The sequence below is a fragment of the Podarcis tiliguerta genome, assembly GCF_965153285.1.
Source record: "Podarcis tiliguerta genome assembly, chromosome: 2".
Classification (NCBI taxonomy): Eukaryota; Metazoa; Chordata; class Lepidosauria; order Squamata; family Lacertidae; genus Podarcis; species Podarcis tiliguerta.
In genome coordinates, this window is record NC_139535.1 from 88096809 (window position 1) to 88124755 (window position 27947).

The 27947-nt window shown below is 41.6% G+C and overlaps 1 protein-coding gene across 3 annotated transcripts in view; it reads right to left on the reverse strand.

The window, feature by feature from the left end:
- Positions 1-27947, reverse strand: part of UNK (unk zinc finger) — a 45681-nt gene that overhangs the window by 7172 nt on the left and 10562 nt on the right. The window contains exons 2-15 of one of the 3 annotated variants that reach the window (XM_083429875.1): positions 22130-22339; positions 21511-21687; positions 19893-20023; positions 19625-19760; positions 17694-17811; positions 16344-16428; positions 14308-14450; positions 13225-13272; positions 11525-11725; positions 10305-10373; positions 9269-9443; positions 7185-7286; positions 4700-4888; positions 337-518 (exon numbers count right to left, since the gene is read on the reverse strand). In XM_083429875.1, the coding sequence (XP_083286001.1) occupies positions 337-518; positions 4700-4888; positions 7185-7286; positions 9269-9443; positions 10305-10373; positions 11525-11725; positions 13225-13272; positions 14308-14450; positions 16344-16428; positions 17694-17811; positions 19625-19760; positions 19893-20023; positions 21511-21687; positions 22130-22339 (1966 nt within the window). The remainder of the gene's footprint in view (positions 1-336; positions 519-4699; positions 4889-7184; positions 7287-9268; positions 9444-10304; positions 10374-11524; positions 11726-13224; positions 13273-14307; positions 14451-16343; positions 16429-17693; positions 17812-19624; positions 19761-19892; positions 20024-21510; positions 21688-22129; positions 22340-27947) is intronic. The other 2 variants (XM_083429877.1, XM_083429876.1) reach the window with 2 other exon arrangements.

Genomic DNA, 27947 nt, shown 5'->3' on the forward strand with positions numbered 1-27947 from the left:
GTTCAAATACAACTGGAAAAAAGCCAATACTCCTAGAGGAACACTAGCAACCTTGGCATGAACATTTTCAAATCCTATTACAATTTGCAACCTACTCCTCAGCATATCTAAGGTATCAATTGGTTTCTTTCTCCATTGATAAGAGCTAAAAAAGAAAAACAAACAAAACCCCTGTGTCTGCTGTGAAGGAACTATGTTGCAGTATAACACACACCAAATCTGACTTTGTATATTATTTTTGGACCCTCAAACTATTTATTCAGCTGTTAGGTGGATGCTTTTGCCCATTAGTATCCTGGCAAACCACTCTCACTCACCCCTCCCAGCGGACACTACCTGTTTGGCTTGTTTCCAAGATTCTTCCCACTGCTTTATTGTGCTGTTAGCTTCATCCAATTCCTGCCGCAGCCTGGCCAGCTCAGCAGCACCTGGACCCGACAGAAATGCAGGCGAGGTACTGGGTGAAAAACTTCCAGAAGCAAAGTGCTCCCATATGCTGCTGTTCATCCCGTTTAAACCTGTTTCATGCAGACAGGAAGGGGGGAAATGTTATTGTCACATATATCCCTGGATTACCCCTTTCCTTGCCCGGCACTGTTTTGGAAAGGGAATGAAATGGTTCAATATTTCACAGGGCATTGATTCATTTGGGGATTCTAGGGAGGGACATTCATGTACCTGCAGTACCTGTTTGTCACTCCGGCTTACACAGAAGAAATGGCAACACGGTAAATATTCTCTACATTTAAAAAATATGACACATGGCATGCTGGTTCCAAGAGTGCTCCTGAGCACTCTGTACTGCATCTAACCTATAACTGCTGTGCAGAGAGATACAGGCTTAGATGCACCACACAGGGAAGATCTCCACGTGAGACATTGGCCACAGCGCAACTAAAACAGATATGCTAGCAACTGCCAGTATAAGCAGAGGCCTGGTTAAACAGCAAAACCTGTGTGTGGATTGTTTTTAAAAAGCCCTTAGCCATTAATCTTGTAACTTCATTAATCAATCTAATTAGATCTTATCCCAAACATTGTTGCAATTCACACTTCTACTTTTGAAAGGCACTCAGATTTGTCTCTAATATTACACCATTTTGTTTTGATCAGAATTAGAACCGTTTTAACAAACCAAACCCATATGTGATTTGAATACTTTAGTATAAGAATCTACAATTGCAATACTTAAGATCTATTAACCACGTGAAGTTCTTCAGTACAAACCAGCACTAAGCCATTTTTAGTGTCCAAATCTGTGCCTTTGCTGATCTTACTCAGAAGTTCATCTGAGGAACCAGCTCACTTCACATCAGAACAACTGGCCCTCAGATTTTGTTTTATTTATTTTTTAGAATAAGGCAGTGTTTAATACTAAGGGAAATAAAGCTCACTGCACAGCTTACATTTTTATGAGAGTGCTTAAAAATGTACTGTGCAATGAACATGTGCTTGCAAAAACACCTGTATAACACCAGGGGCAGGGATTGGCTGAGGTTCCCAGCTGAGTCTACACCTGAAGGCAAAACTGCTTTTTCTGCTCCAAATAATGCGAAATGGCTTGCCATTCCAAACCAAGTGGGAATAAATTGGATACAGTTTCTTCTGCTGCTGTTTTCTGCCAGAGCTCAGACATACAAAGGGTAGGTTGCAAATAGATCCACAGAGTCTGTGGAGCAACAGAGAGTGCTCTCCAGTAGTGCTCTATGTGATGGGGTGGAGCTGTGGAGCTGCTCCTTTTGGATAGGGCTGAAGTCAGCCTGTGTGGCAGCACTGGCAGAGCCAGTCGAATGCTCCTGCTGGTGTGCTTGCACAGCCTCAACCTATCCCAGCCCCTCGCAGGCAGCAACACTGGTGCCAGAAGTGTGCCCTTGCAGCACCACCCCACCCGACACACCACTACTGCTGCTCTTATTCTGTCATAACAAATTATGTATTCTTGTAAACCACTTAGAGGGCTTACTGCAATCAAATGGCATGCCAATTTTGTTAAATAGATAAAATAAAGTGTATGCCCCTCAAAAATATGCTCTGGTAGAATAAGCTGCAGTAGAAAAATATATGCAATACTATTCTAGGTTTTTTTATTAAAGCTTTCTTCTTCACACTGAATTACCTATCACAGTTTAGTTTTTCCTGTGGAACTAAGGCACTGCTCACCACACTGATTTATTAAGCAGCATGGCTAGTGTGAGCTCATCCTGATTCCAGTCATAGCCGTGTTATAAATTAGGTCACAGCAGAGGAACCAGGTCAAGGGCACATGCTACTGCAGAAGATGATATAAACAATAAAAATACTCTATCACTTATAAAAGCTAGCTCTGCTTCTTAAAATGTCATATGTTTTGCTTTATTTAAAGACCCTGGCTTGCTATTGTGTTACTGTTTTCTATGTATGCATGCTATTTTTATGCAGGAATACATTTTATTACACAAGTAAAAAATATATAGCAAAACTGCTTATTGAAAACACATTTTCAACTGATAGCCAGCCTAATGAGCGTCAATAATGCAGATGCCCGTGGTTTGGCTTACAATTAGGCCACGATCTGAATTGAGTCTACACATGCACAAGATGCTTATTGTAAAATTAGTATAATTTTAATTCTTTGTAAACTACTCTTGATAGTAGTTGAAGGGCAGGGTAAATAAAATCAAACATGTACACGTTTACCACTTGCAATATAATGCACCAAGCGGGTGGTTATACAGATGATAGACAAAACGTGATTAAACACATAAAAACAAGTACCTAGTTCTTAATTCTTCCCACATACTTCCTGCACACTGTTTTGTCAATTACCTCCTCTCTCTACTTCTCTCCTGTGTGTCCTGCCTAGACTTTAAGCCTCTTTACCAGAGACAGGCACACTTCTATACTGTACCGTCCATAGGACATTCAGCAAATGCCAAGTGTTGAATTTTCTGAGGTGCTTCCATTTGTAGATACTATAGCTACCCCCCAGGCTGTAAAGATTCATTTGTATAATCATGTCTTCTTAACTGGAGCCAATGGTTAACCTTTGAACCTGATTTTGATGCCAGAATCCAGCCCAGGAAGATTCTAAGTAACAATAAAGGAATGCTTCTCCTCTTGCCTTCCTATTACCATGGCAAAAATTGATGTAATTGTCCTCAACAGAGCTCAACCAGTCAAGGTGAGGCTGTTGCTTCAGGTGGCAGAAGTCCCCCTAGGTGGCATGCCCACGAGTGCCCTGTCTGCCCTGTTGCCTCTGTGCAATCAACACTGAAAGGGGCATGATCTTGCCCCAAATCAGCGCCAACGGTGGTGCCACTTTTCTGCTAAAGGTGGTAGTGGTCAGAGCAGCAGCAGGGCAAAGAGATACTTCCCATTTCACCTCAAACGGTGAAATGGAACACACCACCCCTGGTTCTAAAGCAGGCCAAATGTTCCTTTAAACAGACAGTACGGGGTGGATTGTCTTGAAAATGGAAAGTATTCCTGGAACCCAGTCTGATTAATCTTTGCAGTGAGAGATCCAGTTGTGGGGCTGTGTAATGGTAATGGAAGGAACTCTAAGCAAACTCAAAGGTACTCCCATCACTGCACAGCTTTCATAATTTAAAGGAGCATCATTCAAGTTAGGTCTGTTACACATGGAACACTGAGCCCTTTCTATACTTTGAATGTCAAGGGTGACTGACATCCAACCAACACATTCAATCAGTGCAAGGATTTCTGCTTACACAATGAGACGTCCCCTGTCTCTCTGCTCCCTAAATCTACTCTGGAGGGTTGAGGAAACCCCTAGAACAGATTTAGGGAACAAAGGGGGGTGGGGAGAAGTCGCATTGTACAAGTGAAAATGTTTTGGATACAACCCCAGGAGTATTTTGGAAACTGTTTAGGAAGAGATAAAATATTTAGCTTCTGGTAGGCTTGCAAGTATCTGATTTTCAGAGCTCATGTCTGTTAGCTATTACTGACCAGGTATGACTAAGAGCTCTAAACCTGAAAAAGTCAACTATTCCAAGTGCATCAGAAGCTCGTTGCTAATGGTATCACATATTTGAACCTTTTTTTATAATGCAGGAGTGTCTTGCCCAGTGGGATGGAGCCACGGCAGCCTCTGAGCAGCAGAGTCAGTGCTGTTTGCCAGGAGAAGTGAGGTGGTAGTAAGATTTGTGCAGACAAATTGGTTGGGCCAAACCAGTGCGCCTGCTGGTGTGTTCACACAGCCCTGACTTCACCACTTCACCTCTACCCTTCCCTCTCCTGGTAAACAGCAGCAACTCTGTGGATGAGACGCTACTGCTGTGGTTAATAGATGCTCATCCATCTACTGAGCTACTGTTGAGACTATTTGCCTCCTTCTCTTAGCTGCAGAAAGTCTACCTTCTGTGAATTTAACTCTTGGGTCATCCTTACACATTTGGAATTTGCTTAACTTTTCCTAATGTGTTTTGCTACATTTGCTCTTTGTTGTATGGGTATCCCAAACTATTTTAACTCATCTGTTGTTTGGTTATTTTGTGCGGGGAAATTCTTTCTGAGATGTCCTTAGGCTTAGTGAATTCTTTCTCTTCTGATAGGCATTGGGCACAAGATATGTTAGGTGGCAACACAAAATGAGGACATCTAAATGAAAGCTAAGATAAAAGGAAAATACTTACATGGTATAGACAAGTATGTACATGTTCACATGCACACTCTCACATACGCACTGGGCATTTACCTAATGATCCATGAGAAGCTGATGTCCCCAGGAATGTGTTTTCTGATTGGCTTAAGTGTCCCTGGGGCTGATGGAGGAAATGCGATGATAAGCTGACCGGTGGAGAAGGAGAGGCAGAGTGAAAGGAGGCAGAACTTCCAAGGGACCCAGGGATATTTACAGGAGCAGAACTTTGCAGCAAACTCCCACCTGGACAAAGAACACACAGAAAGGATGGGAATGTAGAAGCCATGAGTTATGAGTGGAAGCACAGCACAGGAATTTGAACAGCAGGTGTTTGCTTCACTCTCTGCACCAGTAAAGGACGGGGGAGTCCGGGTTTTTTCTCCACTTTCCATCCCTCTTTACCTTCAGAAAGAGCATTATGAGAACTTTTCCTCTGGCCGAGGAAGGTACAGTAGCAACTTTCTTGGGTGTTAACTGTGCAAAATAGGACGTATGGACAGTGTCAGCTGTACTCCAGCATACAAGGGGGTCATTTAAGAGTTTAAGGGACTGTCAAGAGAGACATTTAGGCAGCTTTTTTCATCTGTCTCTCCACAATGACAATACACTAATTCATATTATGCATGTTTAAACTAAATTGCTTTTGCACTATCTCCACTGTTTATTAGTGCAAGAGGCTGCATTTCTCTAAAACAAAGAAGTGGCCAGCAATGGTGATAATGGGCATCTTTAAGACTCTTTTCACAGGAACAAAAAAGCATGTGCCCATCATATCACATGAATTAAGCAACTACATTTCCAAGGGCTATTGTACTAGTTAAAAATATATTTCCCCATCACATTACATATCCTGCCAAAAATATTTCTGTAAGTTCAAATCCCTCCCCCACCCCAATATTAGGGATGAAAGTTATGTTCTTAATATCACTTAAGCAACAGCAAATGGGGCCGTTTCTCAATATTCAAGGGAGAAGCCACAAATTCAATGGGGTAAATTACAACCTTCATTTTTAATACACCTGTAAAAAACTATACTCTTCAGTAAAAAGATGTCTGAGAAGATCAGATCATTAAATTTCAACACCATAATTATTTCTGCTAGATCTACAGGAAAGAGAATGGGGGAAATCACCTCCCAATTTGAACAACAGAGGAGCTCAGAGGAATCCAACTCAGTAGCATGGGATTTGCTAATGTTGTCAGAATAATAGGAATCTCAGGTTTCATTCTTTGAAAACTCAAGTTTTTACCCCTCATGTTTATAAAGCTTGAAAATGCACAGCAGCACCTGTTCAGAAATTAGATTCAGAAATTAGCGTGCTTCTAGGATGGCCAGGGGAGGGACTCTTACATTCCATAGAACTCTCCATCCTCCTTCTAACCTAGACAGAGTTACAATAGACGTAACCAAGGTGTTATTCTAAGTCGACTCAGGAGGACTGTGATACAAGTTGCTGCCCACAAAACTAGAGTCCTCAATCAGTTTACTGATAATCTGAGGAGCGCAGTCTTTGCAACCATCATTAAAAGGGCAGTTATCTTCACGGGAACCAACACTGTGTCTATGTTGCATGAAAAGCATTATTTGGACCCTATTTGGACTCCTATCTTGAATTGTGATGTCTGCACCGTAAACACTTCCAAATTGTTTTAGCCAGAATAAGCATAGGCACAATACCAGTGCAGAATTGTCTCATGCTGAATTCTACCTCTTTGGTTTTTGTGAAAGCAGACTTGATCACTTGGGTATGTGGAAAATCATTCTGATTTGTGCTACTGCTCAAATCTGAACCAATATTGAGGGCAGGATGTGGTGAAATAGAATTGTGTATTGATGGAAGGCCATTGCAGAGCATTCTGCAATGGTCTGCAACATACAACATCTGGCACCATGGAGGATCAGGTTTAAGCTGATGGCTATGCCATTCAGAGGCAGAGTTCAGACAGCATGAGCGGAAATAGCGAGTCACGCACCGACCAATTTGCATGTGGCTTAGTTCACAAAAAAACAACAACCTGTGTAAATGCATTATGGGATTCTTACAATAGGGGACCAAGGTTGTAAGGACTATTTTCACCTGAACAACCAGACACACACACAAAATGGACGCTGGTTTGAAATGACCACATACAAATGATGAGATACATATGCGGTAGTTTGTCAATGTGTGGCGATAATGTCTTGCCATGGTCCTGTGACAGCAGAACAGTGAAAACAATCCAATTTGTTTCTCATTATTTTAAAATGACTTCCCGCCCCCCTCCGTGAAATGTTCATGTCATAATTTCATAAACATGTTTAGTGTGTCAAATAAGCCATGTCAATTTCATAAACATAACTGGGACATCTGAAACCAGTGGAATAAATTTCCAATCTGCTAGTCAATGAGAGCCCTTTTGCTCCAAGGTCTCCCATTGGCTGCAAACCAACATATAATGTTAGGACTGGTTTTGAGAGCTTGTTAGGCTGCTTCAGCCAGCTGATGGGGCGAACCCTGCTTGGCAGAAGATCAAAGAAAGCTCTGTTGCTTTCATGTACCTATCATGATGCCACTCGTGTGGGGCACCGAGCTGCTGTCAAATGTCTTCTCCAGGGCAGCCACTCCGAATTCGTTCAGGTCCAGGTCATCCAAGGCAGACTCTGCCAGACAGAGGCACCAATTATATAATACAAAAAGGACCAACAACTTCAAGGGATAGGGAAGCCCAAAGAGCCTACATGCAGAGATGACACTGCTCTGGACAGGAGGATCTATAGGGCCCTGCTCCCCACTGTACAATACTGCCATTAGTCAACAGTTGTCTAAACAAGGCAGCTTTTCATATCACTTTCTATTGTTTTTGAGCCCTAAAAGCTTTCAGCATCAGGTTCTTTCCCACAGATTGACACCAGAAATAAACAGCAATGCAAAACAGATCATCCAGTGACACCTGCTGTACAGCTTGACTTTGGGAAGAAATACATCCAAGGACAGCTTGAATGAAGGGTGCCCATCCCAGTCACCTAGTAACCTGGGTATCCATGATGCATGGTGATTGGAATTTCCCTCTTTTAGGAATTCCACAATGGAGCAGTGACTTGGGTTGCAATTCAGTGGAGGAGGAGATGGGCAGTAGGAATGAGGTGCAGGTATGGCAGTGGAAAGAAGGGGGTCGAGTGCAGCAGTCAGGTGAGGGGCATCGGGGAAAGGGGATGGATTAGAATACCCTAGGAAGCAGGCTATAGCCAGCAGTGTCCCAACAATGGATCAGTGATACATAGCATGGGCATTGCCAGTTGGGATGAGATGAAGCAAGCCTCCACAGGTTCTTCCCAAGTGTCATTTCTAGCCAATTTAATATGTCCAGCAAATATGCCCCATTAATGTTGTCTCTCAAAGTAAAGTATGGCATGTGTTATATTCATGTTACTTCAGAAATGTGGACCATAAAACAGTTTTCTGTATTGAAATGGTTGCTCCCCAGCCCCTTTTTCCTCCAAAGCCTGTATTGTGGTTTGGCGTTTTTCCAAAAGGTTGCTTTTCGAGCCTTTCACAAAAAAGACTGCAATTCCCCACAGGATGCCTATTAAAATGTATAACAAGAGCCTGTTTGGGGCTAAAGAAGTTGCCCTTCCTGTCCTCCACCACACTACTGCAAACTTTTCATTTCAAAGCCAGGAATTCTCTCTTGGTTTTTTATCATTCCAGGCAGAAGTGGCTGGGGCGGGGTCACTCTGCTGCCCTTCTGGGAGCAACGTCAGTGTTGCCTTCTGGGATGGGCAGGGTAGCAGTGAGGTTGGGGTTGGAAGGGTGAACTGGCAGAGCCAATCCGAGCCCTGATCCTGCCTCCACGCTGCCCCTGCACCATCCCAGTAAGCAGCAATGGTGCTCCTTCTGGGAGGGTAGTGGCACAGAACTGTTATAGAACATAAACCATTAGCAATCATAATAAGATATCTGGACAATGAGAGGCCAACATGAAGCAACACGATATATCCCCTGTTTAGAAATAATAAAAAATAGTAAATAAAGTTGTGCCTGAGGAGAAAATAAAAAGGGAAATGCCTGCTCTGCACAATATGTGCTATTAATCTCCTTGGGAAATCAGGAGATTAAAATACGGTGACATACCACACCCTGGAAGGGAAGTATAAACAAGGTCCTTTTAAATCTTCACCTAAGGCACAGACTGGCTATGGACTTCTGCTTGATGTGTACAGATCCGAGTTTCATCCTTGTAAAATTTATGAAAATAGTTGCTCAACCATAAATTACACCTGTCACATGAATTAAATAGAGTCCTGGACTGGCCCAATACAGTAGCACTTTGGGCCAAATTTGTGATCTGTAAATTTAGCAAGCATAAAGTAAGATGAAGGATAGCAAACAAGACATCAATTTCACTACACAAAAAATTCAAAGCAATCATAATATCCAATTCACCATATTGACACATTTTTATATAATTCAGAGCTGAAATTATGATGCATGGAAGACTGTGTATGTCATATTAGCCGCCTCTAAAAGAAAGATGGGATTCTGCAAAAACTCCCCAGGTATCTAGATCTACAACATGCTCCTATTTCCCAGGCTGATTATATTCCCTTTCAGAGCTGGTCCCCATGAGTATAGGCAGTATTACCTATCACAGACTCCACTGTGTCACTGGTTGGGTAGAATGGAAGGGCATTTGCATTCATGCCAGGGACACTGCTTGTGCCTGCTGGACTTGGCGGTGTTGCTGCCAAACTAGAAGTGATACTAGAAGAGATGCTAGATGTCAGTGGGCTGCCAACAGGAAGAATCCCCAATATATCCTGAAAGAGGAAGACATATATTTAAACACTGGATAATTCATTCTCAGCATGCAATTTAAAAAGTGTATGTGCAAGTCCCTAGCTCTAGGGATGCCAACATGGTGCTCATGTGCACAACAGAACTCTTGAGGACTTTCCCTGGTGCCTATAAAGCTTCCTGTCCTACTTACCCTTCCATCATGAGATGGAGAGGGTGGTAACTTTTGCTGCCCCCCTCCCCAAAAAGTAAATAGTTCTCAAGGAGGAAGTTGAAAGAATGGCACCCTTTCCTGCTTTCTCTTCCAGCTCTATCTACTTTTCAAGACTCACGAGTAGAATCTGAGCCTTGAAAAGCACATAACAGGCTCTCTTCCTCATTTCCCTTGGGAAAGAGAACTCTCTCTCTATATATATATATAATTTATACCACATACTTCTATACCAACATACATTCAGGGCAGTTCACTGTAGTTTTCATATACAACGCAATGCCAAAACAAATGTATGGTACAGTTATGAAGGACAACTTTGAGTCTTTTAGAACACATCTCATACATTATCAGCGGCATCATATAATCATAATTGTGTGCAATTTTATCAGAATAAGGTTCAATGAGCTGTACTAAACCCTTTCTTTAATTATCTCTGCAGCTGAATTCATATTTAGATTTCTAATTTGGATGCTCCTCTACATGCACAGCCTCAGCATTTGCACATACCTGAATATACATTTGTTAGAGACTATTTAAAAAAAACAAAACTCTTAGGAAAATACCACTACCCACCCATACATCATCCAGCATCCACAAGTAGGCTTGGAAGCTATGGATGAGATGGCATAAACACACAGGAATAGTCTAGGGCCAATTTGGGGTAACATACCTGTTTTGGTTGTAACAGAGGCTGTTCTTGGGTTCTATGTTCCAAGGAATGGGATTTTATCTTTGCCTGCTGCAGTAAACAGAACAAAAAGAAAGACGAGTGGAGGGGGAGTATACAAATGTGAAATTGCTGACTTCAAGCATTTGAGAAGGCTATGGGATTCTAACAAAACTTTCTCTATTTGGTTGCTCCCAGAATGTTCAGAGCCCATTAAACAAGGAAAAAAGTATTAGACAATAAATGGTGGTGGTAGTGGGGTTTCCCAGCACATATGGTACTGATAACTTGGATGTAAATCCAATTGAAATAAATGAAATAAACTTTCCAATTTTTAAACATGCATATGATTGCCCTGTAATCTTTGTACTCCACTGTGACTCATGTGGTGAGATTAACAATGAAAATAAAGTGTGGAATGTTTTCTTAGTCTATGCCTGGTAAGGAAAAAAATGGGCATTTAAGGAAAAGTTGGTAAGAAAAATCCTACTCCATAAATACTCCAGAATAAATGTTAAAGTCCCAGTTATGCTGGTCTGCGACTGTAATAAAATTTGTTGTTGCTGTTAAATTCCCAGTGGCTTCTCTGCAAGCATGAGTTTATTTTATATCTTCATGAAAATATTCAGATATGTCCATTTTAAGTATCATTGCAGTTATATTCTAAATGCCTTTTTTCAGGGATTCAGGTAGATAGCCATGTTGGTCTGACGCAGTTGAAATAAATAAAAAAATAGTCCAGTAGCACCTTAGAGACCAACTAAGTTTGTTCTGGGTATAAGCTTTCGTGTGCATGTACACTTCTTCAGATATTTTTTCAGGAAGAAAAATAATCCCTTTAGGCTAAAAATATACCGTGATAAGTGCAATAACACAGATAGCAAGGATGTTAATTTTCTTTATGCCAAGGAACTCTGACTCGGGTCCTTGCCTGGAAAAAAATGTTTCAAGAAATGTGTCTCTAGACTAGCCCAATAGAAAGTTCCAGGTGGCTGATTTTGTGGTATGTAAAAAATATGTAAAGTTTGCTTCAGATTCTTTCTTCGGATTACTTGATTATGTATCACAATACCAGGAGCCCTTGTGCCTTGCTTGTCTAGTGCCACTTTCGTAGCTTAGGGAAGTACCAAGATATTTCACCAACATATTGCAGTGGTTTTGGCAGTTGGTTCCAAAGCCAATATGAAACCCTTAGGTCCCCTTTCCCTGTACTCCCCACCTACCTGGCATTTGAAATTCTTTAGGTACTCTGCTCCAACCAAGTCTTCCCGCTCAAATCCTGGTGCCTTCTTGTAGCTGCTGGCTGCAGTTACTGAATCTGTGGGGAAGCCAATGCTTTCCAAACTATGGGGTTTTCCAATGGCACCAGGAGGAGACCCACATATATTAGATGGGCTTCCAAGACTGCTATTCCTACAGAGAATCTAATGGAAGAAGGAAGAAAAAACAGCACAGGTCACAACATGAGAGGAACTCATATAGTGTGCAGTTACAGATTCCTCCTAGGATTGTAACATTCTGTCTTGCACTACTGCAGATGGCTTTCGAGGGAAAAACCTCCAGATAACTAAGTTGTTAGCTTCAGCTAGGTCAACTGGGAACATAAATCACAAGTTTTCGTTCTTTAGCGTCTCAGAAATGCACAACCATATCTTGATCCCAGAGACAATCTCATATTCTTCTCACTCAGCTCACAAGTTCTTCATGCTCTCTCAAGTGAGATTTAGAAACCAGCACAGCCAACATAATCCCATAGCAGAATACATATTTCTAGTGCAAAACCTTGTTGCTTCTTCAGAATCCTAAAATTCTATGCTTCGAGTTTAAAAGAAAAAAAGTATTAAAAATGTGAAGTCAGTCCATGCTTCAGAAAACAGAGGTGGTTGGGAAGTGGTTCATAGTGATCATAGTGCTGAATATTTTCACTCAGTGCAGCTTCTTACTCTTATTCCCATAACCCAAATTCTTTGTTTCAGTTTTCCTACATATTTACAGCCCCATATGAACCATGTGTTCCATTCTTCCTTGACCTAAACTGATAAATATTTTTTAATGTTTTCATTTATTAAAATATTTACACCCTACCTTTCTGTAGAAAAATGCTTAAGGCAGCTTACAAGTACAGAATTGAAAGCATCTAAAAACTTTTTTTGAAATGTTTGATTGCATCACTCTTATTGGGGGCTTCCCATCCTTCCCTGTCATAAACAACTATGGTTAATGGACCCATCACAACAATGAGAAAAATGAGAGTTCTTTAGTATTTATGCACAACTGGGACAGAGAACTTCCAAATTATCAGAAGCCACTCAGCTTTGTTTTTTACATATGCAGCCATTCAAGATTGCTTTGCTAAAGAACCATGGACAAAAGAAAAGGAGAGTATCTTCAGGATAAAATGTTTAATAGCCGAGTGCTTTGTCAGGAATTATGTACTTGAGTTGCTAGGACATGTTTACGTGCATATTCATAATCATAAGGACTAGAAACTTTTAGGGTATCTAAATTATGTGCCCAACGCCATACTCTGACCGTAAGGACATTGGAAGAGCCTGCTGGATCAGGTCAATGGTCCATTTGGCACAACATCCTGCTCTCACAGTGGACAACCAGATGCCTGGGGGAAGCCTGCAAGCCGGATATGAGCACAACAGTACTCTGCCTATCTGCAATTCCCAGCAACTGGTATTCGGAAGCATACTGTCTCCCAACAGTGGAGGTATAACAAGCCATGTTGGCTGGGAGCTACTGATCTGCAAACATACAGGACTGTGGCATACATAACAACTGTTTCAAAATGTAAAACAGATGAGGCTTGAATTAAGGAAGAGGGGACTCTTGGGAGCCTCTTACAATGACAATTTTCATTCAACCAGCACAGGTTGTGTAATGCTCTCTCTCCCCAGTTAGAGTAGATACTTACTGTAGTAGAAGTGGGGCTAGTTGGCAGAGTTCCTGGTTTATTCCATACCTACAGTCAAAGACAAAGACATAACACAGAATATGTGGGATGAGCAATTTATTTAGCTTTAATCAGTCATACGTAATAGGCATAATTAAAACATCATTCACTCGGCTTGCAGCCTACATACACAGCTGAGCAGGCTGAAGTAACAACAGACAAAGGGTGCTTCAGTATGACAAAAGCAGGTGGACTTGGAAGGAGACATTACAATTTGCTCGCCAAAAGGTGAGAGTGTGAGCTTGCCACTAGACAGCAGGATGTCTACTTCTAAACAGTGACTTGATATGATTCACTAGAAATATGCAAGACTCTCCCAAGGGATAACTACAGCTTAATTTTAGCTTAACATGAAAACAGAGGGCAACTACCCCAGGTTAAATTCTTCAAACATATCATAGTACACAAGCTCCAAGGCTGTATTCCCAAACATTTAGTTAGGAGCAGCTGCCACTATTCACAAGGTAAGCAATTCAGATGAGACCTATACAAGAGAGCTCAGCACCCACAACAAGAGATTGAACTTTCCCTTTTATGCTTGGAGCACTTTATTCAAGAGGAGAAAAGCAAAACCATGCAAACATTTTAATGATTTGAATAGGTGTTCTAGAAGCAGTCATTTTCAGATGAAGAAAGAGTACTTTCCAAATGGGACAAATTCTAAGCAGGGAGCATTACAACAGTATTAAATTTCACAGAAAAGCCTTGGGCTGCTCCATATGGCAGCTTGAAAATGACTTCCAAGTAAATTTAAAGCAGCTCAGCTTGTCTAATCCAGTTTGAAAGTGGCAGTTGTGATTTAAACCCATGCCACTATGTTCCTTCAAAATCTCAGCTCACAGATGGAAACCTGTTTTGCATCCCAGGGCTCTGCCAACCCCCACAAATTCAAAGTAAATTTTATGGGGGAAATATAGGCACCATTTCCTTAACGCAATGTAATTGAGACCGAGGGGGCAGCTTCTTCTTCTAGAAGGCATTCATATTTAGAGAAGTCTGCAGTAAAAACCTACAAAGTGAAGAACTTTCAAAATTTCTACGTACATTGCTAAGGTCTGGGGCTTGTGGACTAGAAGGGCTAACGGGAACAGAATCGCCTGCTGCCGAGGGCATATACATTACAGGGCCTGTTTGTGTAGGACTGGAAACAGAGGATGTTGATTGTAACTCTTCATTAAGTGGAGGTTCTGTAAGAAATGCAAAACAAAAACATGACACAATGTATGCAGAAAAATGAAAATGGATCTTATGGCTCTCCTAAGTTCCATAGATCCGTATCTATTTGCAGCAATCCTCATACCAACACAGAAATAACAGAAAGTTTTCATAAGGCAAAGTTGATAAATGTTTGGTTTGTTGCCTTGAGTGTCTTAGCTTTTCCTAAAATTATAAATGACAGATGTAACTATTCATTCAAAAGACCTACTGAATCAGGGTTTCCATCTCTAACGTTCAATGATGGCTAAGAATACCTTGACGGTGATGACTGACACTCCAATTCTAAGCATATTTACTAGGTAAGCAAGCTTACAATTTCAATGATGTTTTCTTTCATATGCTTGCTTAGAATCATAGCCTGAAGAACGTAAGACTATAACAACCCTCTTGGATCAGACCAACTGTCTACACAGTCCAGCATTCTATTTCCAACTATGTCCAACCATATACTTCTGGAAAGCCCAGGTGTGAGGCATGGCTGTAGCCAGGGAGCTGGGGGGGGGGGGGCAGCTGTCGCACCCAAAGTAAGTAAATAAATAAATAAATAAAAACAATTGTGTTGCAGATAACTTGGTTCCCCCCCCCCCCCGCAACATAAAGTCTGCCTCCCTGAAATAAATCCTGGCTACGCCCATGATGTGATGCCTAAAGGCAATAGCCCTTTCCCAGTTGTTATCCCTCTGTTTTGGAATGGAGACAGAAAGACCTTAGTATACTGATTTGATTTCAGATTTTTTTTACGTACGGAAAGATCCCATGTTCCCAATAGAGCAAACTAGACAATTCATATGGCAGAATATGTTATGTATGGAGAAACAAGAGCTGTTAACAGTTGTTCTGAATCTGCGTGGCAAGCCCACCCTGAAATGTCTGGGGCACCTGGAAGGGAAAGAATATGAAGTAGATCCAGTCTTCAGCTCAGCAGACAAGATCTGGGTGGGGTTAGGGTTAGGGTTGAATGGAGAGGACCGTCACCGATTCAGACTGGATTTGTGGAGGTGGCTTCACCTTCATTCCTCCAAAGTGATTTGCAGAGGGTGGGTAGTTCAAAAACCATTTCAGCTTTCTTCTTACATATTTCAGGTTAGGGCAAGACACTGCTTATTTCACTTTCAATGCCAGTGTTGAGCTACAGCAGGGGTGGTGAATCTGTGCCCCACTAGACGTGGTTGAATAACAACTCCCATCATTCACAACCACTGACCAGGCTGGGAGTTGAAGTCCAACAGCACCTGGGGAGTCACAGATCCCCCCATCCATACTCACCAGTGCCTTGCTGAAGAGGAAAATCCTATCACTGCTCCTCCCTCTATGAAATATGTCTTGATCAAGTGTCCAAAAATTCTTGCCCATCATTTCTAAGACTCCAACCAAGTGATCTGTGCCACATTGATCTGGCTTCTTAAAAAGAAATCTCAACAGCAGAAAACTCCTTCATGAAAGGATCAGGTCAAATACTACAACAGATGAGTTCTTTCCTTTGCTCCGCAGAAAGAAATTGTGTGTTCACAGCCTCAGGCAGGCAAATTACAAACCAGCAGCCCAAAATGCCCACAGCAAAACTTAAAACTGTACAATACCTTGAGTGGCCACTGGGTGTCACTTAATTTTGAGGAAATGCAATTAGAGCGCACACCATCTGGTGGCTAAAGCGTCTTTTCCAAAGTATAAAAGATACAATACACAAAATAAAATCCACTGGAATATTTATTTTTGAATTCTTTCCCATGACTTGCTGAGGGGAGGGGGGTAATTTGTTTTGAATTTTGCTTGATCCAGCAAATGAAGTCCCACTTTGAACCCAGGATGACACTTCTCTCACAGCTTACACTTTATTGCTAGATAAAGATAAGACCACCTACGTTCTACATGTGCAAAGGCACAGAAGGGTCCTCGGGGGCAGCTGCCAGACTGTTGCATGTCATTACATTTTGTTGATTTGTAGATCTGGGGGGAGGAAGCACAAAATGTGATGCAAGTGAGCACACATAGTTATCTACAATGATTTTTTTTTTAAAAAATAGAACTATACCAAGAAATGCAACTGAGTTTGATGTGTCTCAGTTATGCTTTACATATAACTCTGATCCCAAATTATATTTGACATTCACAGAATTACTTTTAGCATTATTACTATTGATAATTAATACAGTTGATTAGAACTTCATCACAATATTTGGCACGTCTACTCAAAAGTTTGGGTGGATTTACTCCCATATAAGTGTCTATAGGGCTGCAGCTTTAATGACTCTTGGAACTTACTGAATGATGGTCCTGTGCATACACTGGCTCTATCTAAGGATCCAGAATCAGATCACATGGAAACATTTGAGCAAAAGAAGTGCATGGTATCCATTCAGGAGAAGTGTTTCCATGTGTATATGGATCCATGGGAATCACTCCCAAATCCCCTACCACCCAATGCTGCCAGAACAGCAGTCTTTGGGGAAAGAGGAAAGGAACCATAGTTGAACTGCTTCAACTATGTTTAACTAGAGTTTGAAAGGATTCTGCTGATAGACAGGGCAGCCATGTCCCAACAGTAACATCAAATGTTGCTAGAAAACACATGGTCTTCTTATGATAAGGGTTGTGTACACTAAGACTAACTCTGCTGTCCTTGTATGCACAGGAGGAAGGTGTCGGTTCCCAAATTCATCACACCTTCTGTTCCAACTTTGAAAGCCTTCATGACATTTAGTTCCCCATCACTGTTCTGACTTTGCTCTGAATACCTTATAAGACAGAAAAAAATCTTTTTTCGCATTTTGGACGAATTATGTCTCAAATTCAGAAAAACAAAACAAGGAGCCAGCCTAACCCCTCAGGGTACTACCTAGATCTCATGCACCTCCCTCAGCCTCTTGTCTGTGTCTTCTAGGCTTCCACTCCAAATTTTCTCACTCTCCTACATCCAACCATCAAGCCCCATTTGGCCCCTCACCTTGGTTCCTGCAGCCCCTGTCAGCTGTACTCTCAATGTCCAAGGAAACATCCTTCCCAGCATGTCTAGATGGCAATAGGAGCACTTATGGGTGAAGAATCCAAGATCTCAAGCAATTTCAGCTCCTCAGGACCCCTTGGATTCTTTCTCTTCCAGTGTTCTTATTGTACTTTTTATTAGAAGTGTTACTGTTTATCAGCACATATAAACCCTGGAGCCCCTCCATTTATCTAGCCAGGCAGCCAACAGGAAGGGTTGCTCACTGTACCTCTGGATGAAATTGCTGTTCTGTGCGGGTGTGACAGTACTGGCATGCATCTCCATTGTCACACTTACTGGGATCTCCCCACTCATCTCCATGTTTCACACTGGGGCATGGGGATGACCTGCATAGAGAAGGCAGCAATGGTATAGAATAAGTAACCCGATTCCAACTCGGTACCATCAAATAAACTTATCTCACTGTCCCAAACAGGGATGCCCAGTCTACTGCTTCCATATATCCCTGCCACTTACTTCTGCATATTGAATACCTTAGCTACCTGCAATATAGCTTTTCCCAAGGCAGTGAAAGGTTTTACTTCATTATGCAGAACTAAATACATATGATTTCAGGTCACATTGAATTAGGACAGAAGCTGGTGGGTTTCAAGAGGACAGTCTTCTTTGCCCCCACAGAAGAGGAAAGCACACAACAGCAGGAGACAAGGTAACAAACTGACCAATGCTTGAAATATAGTTTGAACATGAACTGTAGGAGTTTAATGGAAACCTGTGATCTCAGAGAGATACCTTTTCATGTGGCCTTTCTATTTGAAGTATTAAGTCTCAACGTGTAACACAATTTTCACAAGGACTAGAGATTCCCACTCTGAAAACTGTGCTAGCACTATGTTGCTATAAAGCAAATTCTAGGGGTTGCACAGAGATTAAAAGATACAGAGTCTAATAGACATGATACATAAGGAAAAAGGAAGGAGGAAGGAAGAGAACAGCAGTAGAATTCCAGCACCAATTCTTGAAGTTATATCATCTCAACAATTATTAAGTACTACCTTTAAGTACTACTACTACTACTACTACTACTACTACTAATTTTATTAACAACAGTAACTTGCTTCAAAGTGGTGAATGGCATATTAATACAACAAAAAATGAAGCATGATAAAAGGCGATAAATTAATCAAACAAAACAATATAAGACAGGAAAATTACAACAGAGAAAAATAAAAGAGCAAAACTTTCTAAGCTAGAAGATTAAAAAGTGCTCTCATCACCCATATTACATATTATATTATATTATTTATAACCCACATTTTTAGTATCTAGATGCTTGAACAGACAGTGAGAAATAGCAAAATAGCTTACCCCAGCTACAAAAATTAAGGGTGCTCTCACCACCACCCATTCTGAACACTCAGAGGTTGCATAAAAACAAGTAACCAGTGTTAAGAAACTGCCCCAAAACATTTTCTTAAATATAACAATTAGGATCACTTTCAGTATTAACAGTTGCCAGAAGTATACACACAACCCAGCAGCCCTTATTCCTCTCAAAAACAATATCTGAACCAATCCTTAGAGCTTAACTTCAAAAGGAATATATTGCTCTCAACAGGACTAATTCAGGGGCCGAGAACCTTTTCCAGTCTTTTCCAGCTGCATTTCCTCCTAGGCAACTTCCTGAGGTTTCCATGCTAGTTGTGTAGGCAGAAGCAAAAAGTGGGTAGTTCAATGGATATGACTTACCTTTGTGCAGTAGGCTATATTCCAGCCATGCAAAAGTCAGAGATGGCTATACACCTACATGCATTTCTCAATCTATGCAAGAAGGAGGCATTATCACAGCTCTAGGACACATTCCAGCAAGGCAAAAGCACTCGAGGAAGGTGCAAAGCAGGGCCATTGAGGGGTGCCTGAGAAAGGGTAGCAGGGAGAGTCCTGAGGGTTGGGACAGAGAGGCCTGGAGGGTCACATTTGGTGCTTGGGCCTGCAGTTCTCACCCCTGGACTTGAGAACTGCAACCTAGAACACACTGTAGTATTTGATTGGGACCCACTTGTAATAAACAGAACCATTTGTTTTACTACAATCCATGTCTTAACAAAGGAAGTAATCACATAAATGGGTTCAGTAGGTTTGAAGAAAACTCAAAAACTACTGGTCCCTTCCAAAACACCAGATCTTGAGGCACTGTACCTGTATTTGTGTTTCCTGGGGCTCCTTCTTCTATCTTTGCTATTATGGTAGTAAGGGCAGGCATAACCCTGTCGACAGAGACGTGGGGGCTTCTTACATTGTTCTGTTTTGTAGTTTCCCAAAACATATGTTGTGTCTGTGAAGACAGGTGTGGCTGGTTAATTCGCGATGACAAGCATATTGCTTCCTACATGAAGAACCTTGTGATAGGAGGAGCGGGCAGTCCAAGAACAATGGACAGCCCTATGTAAGACCCTAAGGAACTCACCTTGCCACCTTGGCTCTTCACTGAGTATTTTCTCTATCATAGCATGGCTAGCGGCAACTGCAGACTGACCCTCTATGCCACCCTCTGATGTAGTCTGACCATTCTGCAAAGCTTCCATGGCCTGAAGCTCCCTTAGGGAACAGAGTTAAATGAACAATAGGCAGGCAGAGAAGATTCAGAGAAAGAGATGTGTGTCTACCAGATAGGAGTTGCCACAATGCAGGAATTCCCATACATTTATTCTTTCTTTCTTTTTTTGCTAAGCCCACTTTTAGAGATTCAGGATTTGTATGAGCACTCTGTCCTCCTGCTATTTTGGAGAAAACTCCTACAAGACATATTGCACCCCATTTTCCACTGTTGTTCTATTAATCCCCTATACAACACACACACTTATTTGCACGCAGGGGCATGGTGCTTCATGAAGAAGGTAAAATAAGATCCTGGTTGAATCTCAACTGGTGTGCATCCAGCAAGTTAATATAGCATAATTAATCCTCCCCACCTCCCAAAACAAACTCAAGTAAACTCCTAGCACGCTTCACATATTCCCTTTCGATAGCCATAACATAAATAGAACAAATACAATGTCTATTTCCTAAACTTAAGTATTTTCATCTTACAGAACTATTGGAAAGAATACCTTAGGTCTAATGTTAACATCTCTTTAAACATGCTCTCCCATACATTTAATGAAATGATATTTACCTCTAAGGGCCGAAAGAGACACTTGGTTGCAGACTCAGGGCTGGGAACCCCAGTCAGTAACACACAACTACACATCAGCTGGGGGAGGGTGTGATCTGCAGGGAAGAAGCAGCAGGCAGGGGAAGGGTAATTAATCCTTCCCCTACTGCCACTTTCCCACTGCAACTCCCTCCCTAGTCATGGGACTCAGATATGCATCTGCTGCATTGTGGGACAAAACAGATAAAGTGGTTGTAGACTATGGTGAAATGTGGATAGAAAAAAAGGGTTTTTTCTCAGAGCATATTCCCATACCATAGCATCTTCCCTGCGAATCATGTCCTCTCCCTCTGCTTCACAGATGTATGGGGGTGACCAGAATTCCTAGACCAGTGTTTGCTGCCAATGTCCAGTTTCACCCAATCTTACATACACTTAGGCTGCCTGTGTCTATACAAATCTTGTTCTAAGAAATTAAAGTCATACCATCCCTTTCTTTAAACTGATAGGTGATTTTGACAGTCACCTTGTGGTGGAGATATGCCTGGGGGGGTATAGTTGGAGGGGGGCAGATTTAACCTCTTCCTAGCCACCTTACTATCTTATGTCTAGTGAAGGCAATGGCTGAGGCTTAGCAATAATCTGGCTTATATTAAACCCATTCACAATAATGGGGCTCCTGGCACCAAGATACTTGCCCAAGTCACCTTGTGATGCATAAAAAGTCACAGGAAACGGCCTTAAAGGATTGTATATAACATATTCTTTTGTGTAGGGTGGGGGGGCAGGGGGGGAGGAAGAGAGAAAACAGAACACCATCATACTTCTGATGCTAAACACTACACATTCAGCAGCATTTTGTACTCTGATCTGTTCCATTTTGGCTTAGCAAGCATACTTCTGCAGACAAGGAACTTCATCCTCTACTAACCTGATATCATAAACTGGAGAGCGGAGGTCATGGGGCCCATGAGCAAAAGCACAGTGGAGACCGTTCTTGGTGCAGTTTCCTTTCGAGTCGGTCTCATGGATGCAGATTCCAGTTTTGTAGTAGCGCAGGTGATATCTACGTTCTGTGTCACCAGTAGTTCTATGCAGGAATGGACACCTACAGGGGAGGGGGGGAAAAGAGAGCTCGTAGAAACTCAAAGGCTGAAACATGCTGCCCAACAAGAAATTCTTTTTAGTCCTCACGGTTGTCAAATCCAGCACTTTTTTCCCATTTGTATCCTTTGTAAAATAAGGATATAAAATGAGGAAATGATCCTCAGGCCATTAATTTTAAAATAAACCTCACTAATTTCTCTGGGATTATTCCAGAGCAAAAAAACCTTTGAATTACAGCCTTCATTGGGGGGGGGGTGGAATATATAGGTGTGGTGCAATCGTAATTAATTTTTTGTTCAAGTTTCCACTTCAGCGTTTCCACATTTCTTCATGGGTTCTTCTGCATGATTTTTAAAAAGCTGGTTTGTTGAATTCTCTCCTCTCTGAAAGTGCAGGCTGGAACCTCCATCTGGTCAAGTTAGATGCAGCCTTGAGTAACTTACTCATCTCCTTCTGGACAGATCCCTGTGGTCTCATCGTATTTGGTGCAGTAAATGTCAGGACTGTAGTTAAAGGTGCCATCCCGACGGCGGATAGACCGGCGGCGACGCTGGTTGACAAAGTGCCAGTGGAAGCATGTATAGGGCCTATGCTGAGTACACTTGTGCTGCACAAAGAGTGGGCACTGCTCTGTGCGGAATTCCTTCAGGTATCTGTAAAAAGAAAGAAACTGGACTGAGCAGAGCCCACAAGGTAGATTCAGAGGTTCCATCCCATGTACAGTCCTGTAGGTAACCCAGTCCCAAAATGATTAGGGCTTTTAAGATTATCACCAGCACTTTAATTTGGGTTCAGAAACACATTGGGACGGTGCAGATGGTATAATGTAGGCGTAAAGCGCTTTAACCACCCAGCCCCAACCGACTTTTATTTGTTACAGTTGAAGGTTCTTAACCACTTTTAAAAGCAGCCTCATGTACACTGCAGTTGTCCAGCCTAGATACTCACTTGTGCATAGATAACTGAGGCAACATCCATTCTCTCCAGGTAGAGTTTCAGCTAACAAACCAGCCAAAACTGGAAAAAGCACCCCTAGCCACGGCTGCCACCTCATCATCCCCATTTAGCATGGATTCTAGCAGTATTCACAAAATGTGAACTTGATCGTTCAGGTGAAGTGCAACCCCTTCTAGAATCAGTTACAAATTTCCATACAAAAGTGTATGTTTTTCCTTCCACAGGACCTCTGTCTTATCCGGATTAAGGTTCATCTTGTTCCCCCTCAGTTGTTCAAAACAGCCTCAATGCAGGGATTCAAGAGTTCAATAGTCTCCCTGGGATGAGGATTGTGTTAGCACCAGTCTTACTTACTTCAGGAGGGTGTTCCAAAGCCTGGGTGCCACCAGCAAAAAGCCCCTCTCCTGCAGCCTGAACTCACTATGGCTTGAATCCAAAGATGAATGTGTGTGAGTAGAGGGGGCGGGGAAAGCAGAACACAAGCTTTTTGAACTTTGGTGTTTCTATAGAAATTTTAATACTCCTCTTGCTGTTATCACAATGGCATTGGACCTGAACACACCACACTGGTATTGGATGGATCTGCTATAACTCAAAATGAGAGGCCGCAAGGAGAAAATGGGAGTTGATGGAGAACAAGAAAGTGTACTAATTGGACCCAATTTAAGACAGAGCCGTAGCTACCGGGGGAGGGGGGGGGGCTAGCCAGGTTTTTTGCCCCAGCTGAAGCCTCCAGAGAAGCACCATCGAGGCTCCCAACCTGTGTGTGTACGCATGCAAATGTGCATGGGGTGCCAAACTGGTCTTTGACCCAGGTGAAAGAAAGTTTAGTTTTGCCCCTGCTAAATGACTGTGTGGGGAAGCAAATCCTTAAGTCTGAACACCCTTGTCAGAACTCTGTTCTGCACAGCACATTTTATGTATGCCACCTTCCCGGCTATACAGTCGTAACTTGGATCCCAAATGCCTTGGTACTTGGATGTTTTGGCTCCCAAACGCTGCAAACCCAGAAGTGAGTGTTCCGGTTTGCAAATGTTCTTTGGAACTCGAACGTCCAACAGGGCTTCCGCAACCTCCGATTGGCTGCAGGAGCCACGTTTCGGTTTCCGAACGTTTTGGAAGTCGAGCGGACTTCCGGAATGGATTCCATTCAACTTCCAAAATAACTTACCATAACAAACTGAACTATAGAAGCTGCTGATTTATTCTAAGTCACTGAGATAAATGTAACCAAAGCCTTTTCTTTAAAACTTGGATTACAGAAGAAAACACTAAAAATGTAGCCACCACAATCAGTTCAGTTTCATTTTCTATCCTATTGGGAAAAGGGCTGCCTGCACATTTAGAAAACTGGTTAAATATTAAATAAGATGACAGTATTTTTAGATACAGTCCTATCCAATTCTTATGCGAGCACGTGCATATACATGTGCTTGTATAGGTAAATGTACTTGAACTCTCCTAAGAAAATACTGGGTCAGTTACAAAACAAAGGAACACACAAACAGAAACCCTCAAACCCCTTAAGCAGACATTCCTTCACTGCTGAATGAATGCCTGAAATTATTCACATGAAATAACTGAAAGCATCTAATCCATTTCACACTATTTCAGTTGAATTATTACTTTTGGATTCTCAAGCACTGGCTATTACTATAAAAAACTGTTAGCGTGGAGTGTGTGATTACTAGCACTAAAAGATTACTGTCAGAACCAATGGTACTTCAGTTGCAGCTGGAGAAATCTGCTGAGAACAAGGCAGCAGATTTCTTCTTGAATGTTTGGGTCTGTACCAGAAATTACATTATTAAACATTCACTATTGACGATAAATAATTTTATTTTAGCATGACCCCTAAAGGTATCAACTCTATGCCGATAAAAGCATACAGAATACCCCTGGGCCTTCAATGGGTAAGCATATTTAAGTTTATGGTGCAACAGCTGCTAGGACGCACTATGCCACACATTATACTGAGCTACATGCCAGCCTTTTTGCAAACACAGAATTCTTTCATTAGCAACTTCTGCCAAATAATGCAAACAATTTTTTTTAATAAAAACAGCCAGCCAGCCAACAGGGCTCAGAAACCTGAATAAATCCTGTATTGTCACCCAGAATTGAAGTTAAGTTTCAAGCAGGGTATGAAGAAAGGGTCTGCCTCTTCCAAGACAATAATGCCCACACATCACAAAGAACTCATAACCCACCTACTCTCAGCAGCCAGAAACATCATAACCAGACACTGGAGAGTCCTGTCAGGAGTAAGCATGGACCAATGGTACCAAATAACATGGGAAACAGCCTTACTAGAAAAATTAACCAATAAGCTGAAACTGACACGGGGACAAATAGAAGAAGACGCCTTCACCCCGGTATGGCTCCCCTTTATCACATACACAGCCCAACAAGACAACGACAAGAATCCACAAACAGCATATGAATCAATTTGGCTAACCTGATCCAAAACATCCACCCACCCCACTCACACATGAAAACACAAGTTCATCACAGCCAACCACAAATAAACAATCACACTCTAGGCCAACCCCAACCTCTCTCACCACTAAAGGAACACAAGCAAATAGCAAAGAGAACCTGCACAAGTGACGCTGACACAACCCCCCCCCCACATTAAGTAAAATAGAAACATTGCCACCCGACCCCACCCCCATTCACCATTCCCCCTCCACCTCTTTCCCCCTTTTCTTCCTAATGTAACACTAATGTCTCAACAAATGAAACTGAGCTGTAGAAAATGTAACTTGAAAAGAGACATTGCACATACTTTTGTAAACCTAGAAATCTTTAATAAAAATACTTTTTTTACAAAAGAAAGGGTCTGCCACACAACTTCAGAATTCTAGATACTCCACAAAATACAATGAACGGTGAGGTGAACACTACAAGGCATGCACATGTGTGTGGTCTCCTCTCTCAAAAGGTTTCAGTCTAGGACTCTGAAAAACATCTGCTACTAGGACCTCTCTTTGTCACCACCACCTTTGAGAGGGGCAGAACAAGGAATCACATGATCCCATTGACAGCACCTGCAATTCGGAATTGCCAAGGCAGTATGACCTGTCTATAAATCCAGTTCTATTATTGGGAACTGCTTTGAGAAATATTACAGCAGAAAATGAGTACACAAATATTGTACAAATATACACCATCATGTGTAAAGAATGCCCACATATCCATTTTACTACATGAGAACAGGCTCAAAAATAGACTTTCCTCCCACAAACCAAGTAGTTAAGCCAGATACTAAGTAGCTATCAGACATGTGTCCCAAAGGCTTCCTTGCATGAGAGAGGGCTGTTCACATAATGAGTCTTGGATTGAGTGAGAGCATGCAAAGTCAAAAAATTACTCCAGAATGGATTATTTCTTAATCACAGAAAGTCTTAGGTCCACAACTTAGAGATCTGTCTTCTTAATATCTCAGACCATGCCCCTGTTATCACAAAAATACAATCAGGATCATACAGAGTCAGGATCCTAAGGAAATAAGTACATTGTTTCTACCCCCAACATACCGTACACCCTAACATTTTCACTTCAGAGAACGTAATCAGTTCCTAGGTTTTACTGTGGATAACCTCAAATTGAACTAGCTAGCCCAATTTCAACATATATTTACTCAATGCGTCAAGCAAGTAGAAGTGGCAGGTACAAGCCAACCAGCAGCAATTCCTCTCGGGTTCATATGGTTTTAAAGCACTGCATATTGTCTTAATCATGACAGGACCTTTTTCCTGAACAGCTATACAACTTCTTTCTGATACTACTTTAATACGTCAGAAACTTAACCAAGTAGGAGAGGCACACTATTCTGCAATTATGCTACTTCCTCAAAAGCAACCCAAAGAAGCTCTATTTTTAAATGTATGCAAGAATTCCATTTATAGAACAGCACCACTTTTTTTATTCTTTTATTTTCCCTTAGTTGCTAAATTAGTCACTCACAGGCTACAAAAACTCTCTGTTGACTCAGTTCAATAACTGTTTCTCCAGCTTTGAAAATCAGGAACATAACCCACAATGGACCCTCAGAAAATTAAGGTCATCCAAACAGCCTCTCTCTAGTCAAATGAGAGCAGGACACATAGCCCAGGACTCATCCTTTCAGTAAATCGGCAATTTGGAACAACTGATTTAGGCATTTGGAGAGATAAAAAGTAAGAACCTCCAGGCCACAGCTTCCTTTGATAGCACAGACTGCTCCAAGAACACTCACCTATAGGTAAGATTGCTTATATAGGGAACATTTGCAGAATCATAAATAAGGGCAGCTGAAAGTAGAGTTTAAGTAAATGTGCTTTTTTATATACAATACTTTTCTCCAGAGAAATAAAAGTTTAACAGAACCAATTGTTAATTTACATTACACATACCTACCTACAGCAATTGCAAAGTCACATGTTGTACTCCTCTGCTTATCTCAATAAAATATAAAATGCTGCCTAGAACCCTGTGATAGGAAGTTATTCCAAGTGTTAATTGGTTCTGAACTGATGGCCTTATCAGAAATATCCAGTAGGCTGCATAAGTCATTCATTCAAGGGCTTTTCCATTGGAAAAAGGAATCTTAAGTCGGCAGTATGCAAATCACCACGAATATCTGTCTGAATTTGGCTCAAATGTGTTCTGTAATTAACATGAGGCTAACCATCTGCTTGTGCATATTTGATGATCCAGTGTCTCAGTTAAGTGGAAATGCCAGTGCTGGCCAACTCTTCCAAAGTTTGGCTTGTAGCTGCTGATGCTTAAGAATCAACACCTTGGCCAAATTTAATTTTATCAAAAACTTTCACCTGCTCTGTAAATCAGAATCAACTGCCCAAATGTCAAAGATTACTAGCTAGCTAAGACAATAAACCATACCGTATGCATGGAGTAGCAAATAGGATCTGCTAAAACCTCATGGTGAGATATCTAGAATGAACAGTAGCTGATAGACAATGGAAGCAGATGGGACCCACAATGCTTACCAAAGCATGCTAGATGTTGCAAAATGGAATTTTGGAATGCCTGGATATGTACAGCTGCTAAGAAAGTCAGGCTGGTAGACAGAAAGCATTACATTTCAGAAAGCTAATTGTTCTCCCAAATCCTCTTTCCACCAGATACCTAAAAATCTTTGTTATAAGCAAGAGACTATAGATTTTTAGGCTAAGCACCACAGCTCACTTTCTTTCTTCTTTAATAAGGCATTCCTGCATCAAATATGAAACAAGCTGTTTGTTCATTTGTGTGAGCATGAGACTCATAACCAGCAGCAATAGAAAACTACCTTATACA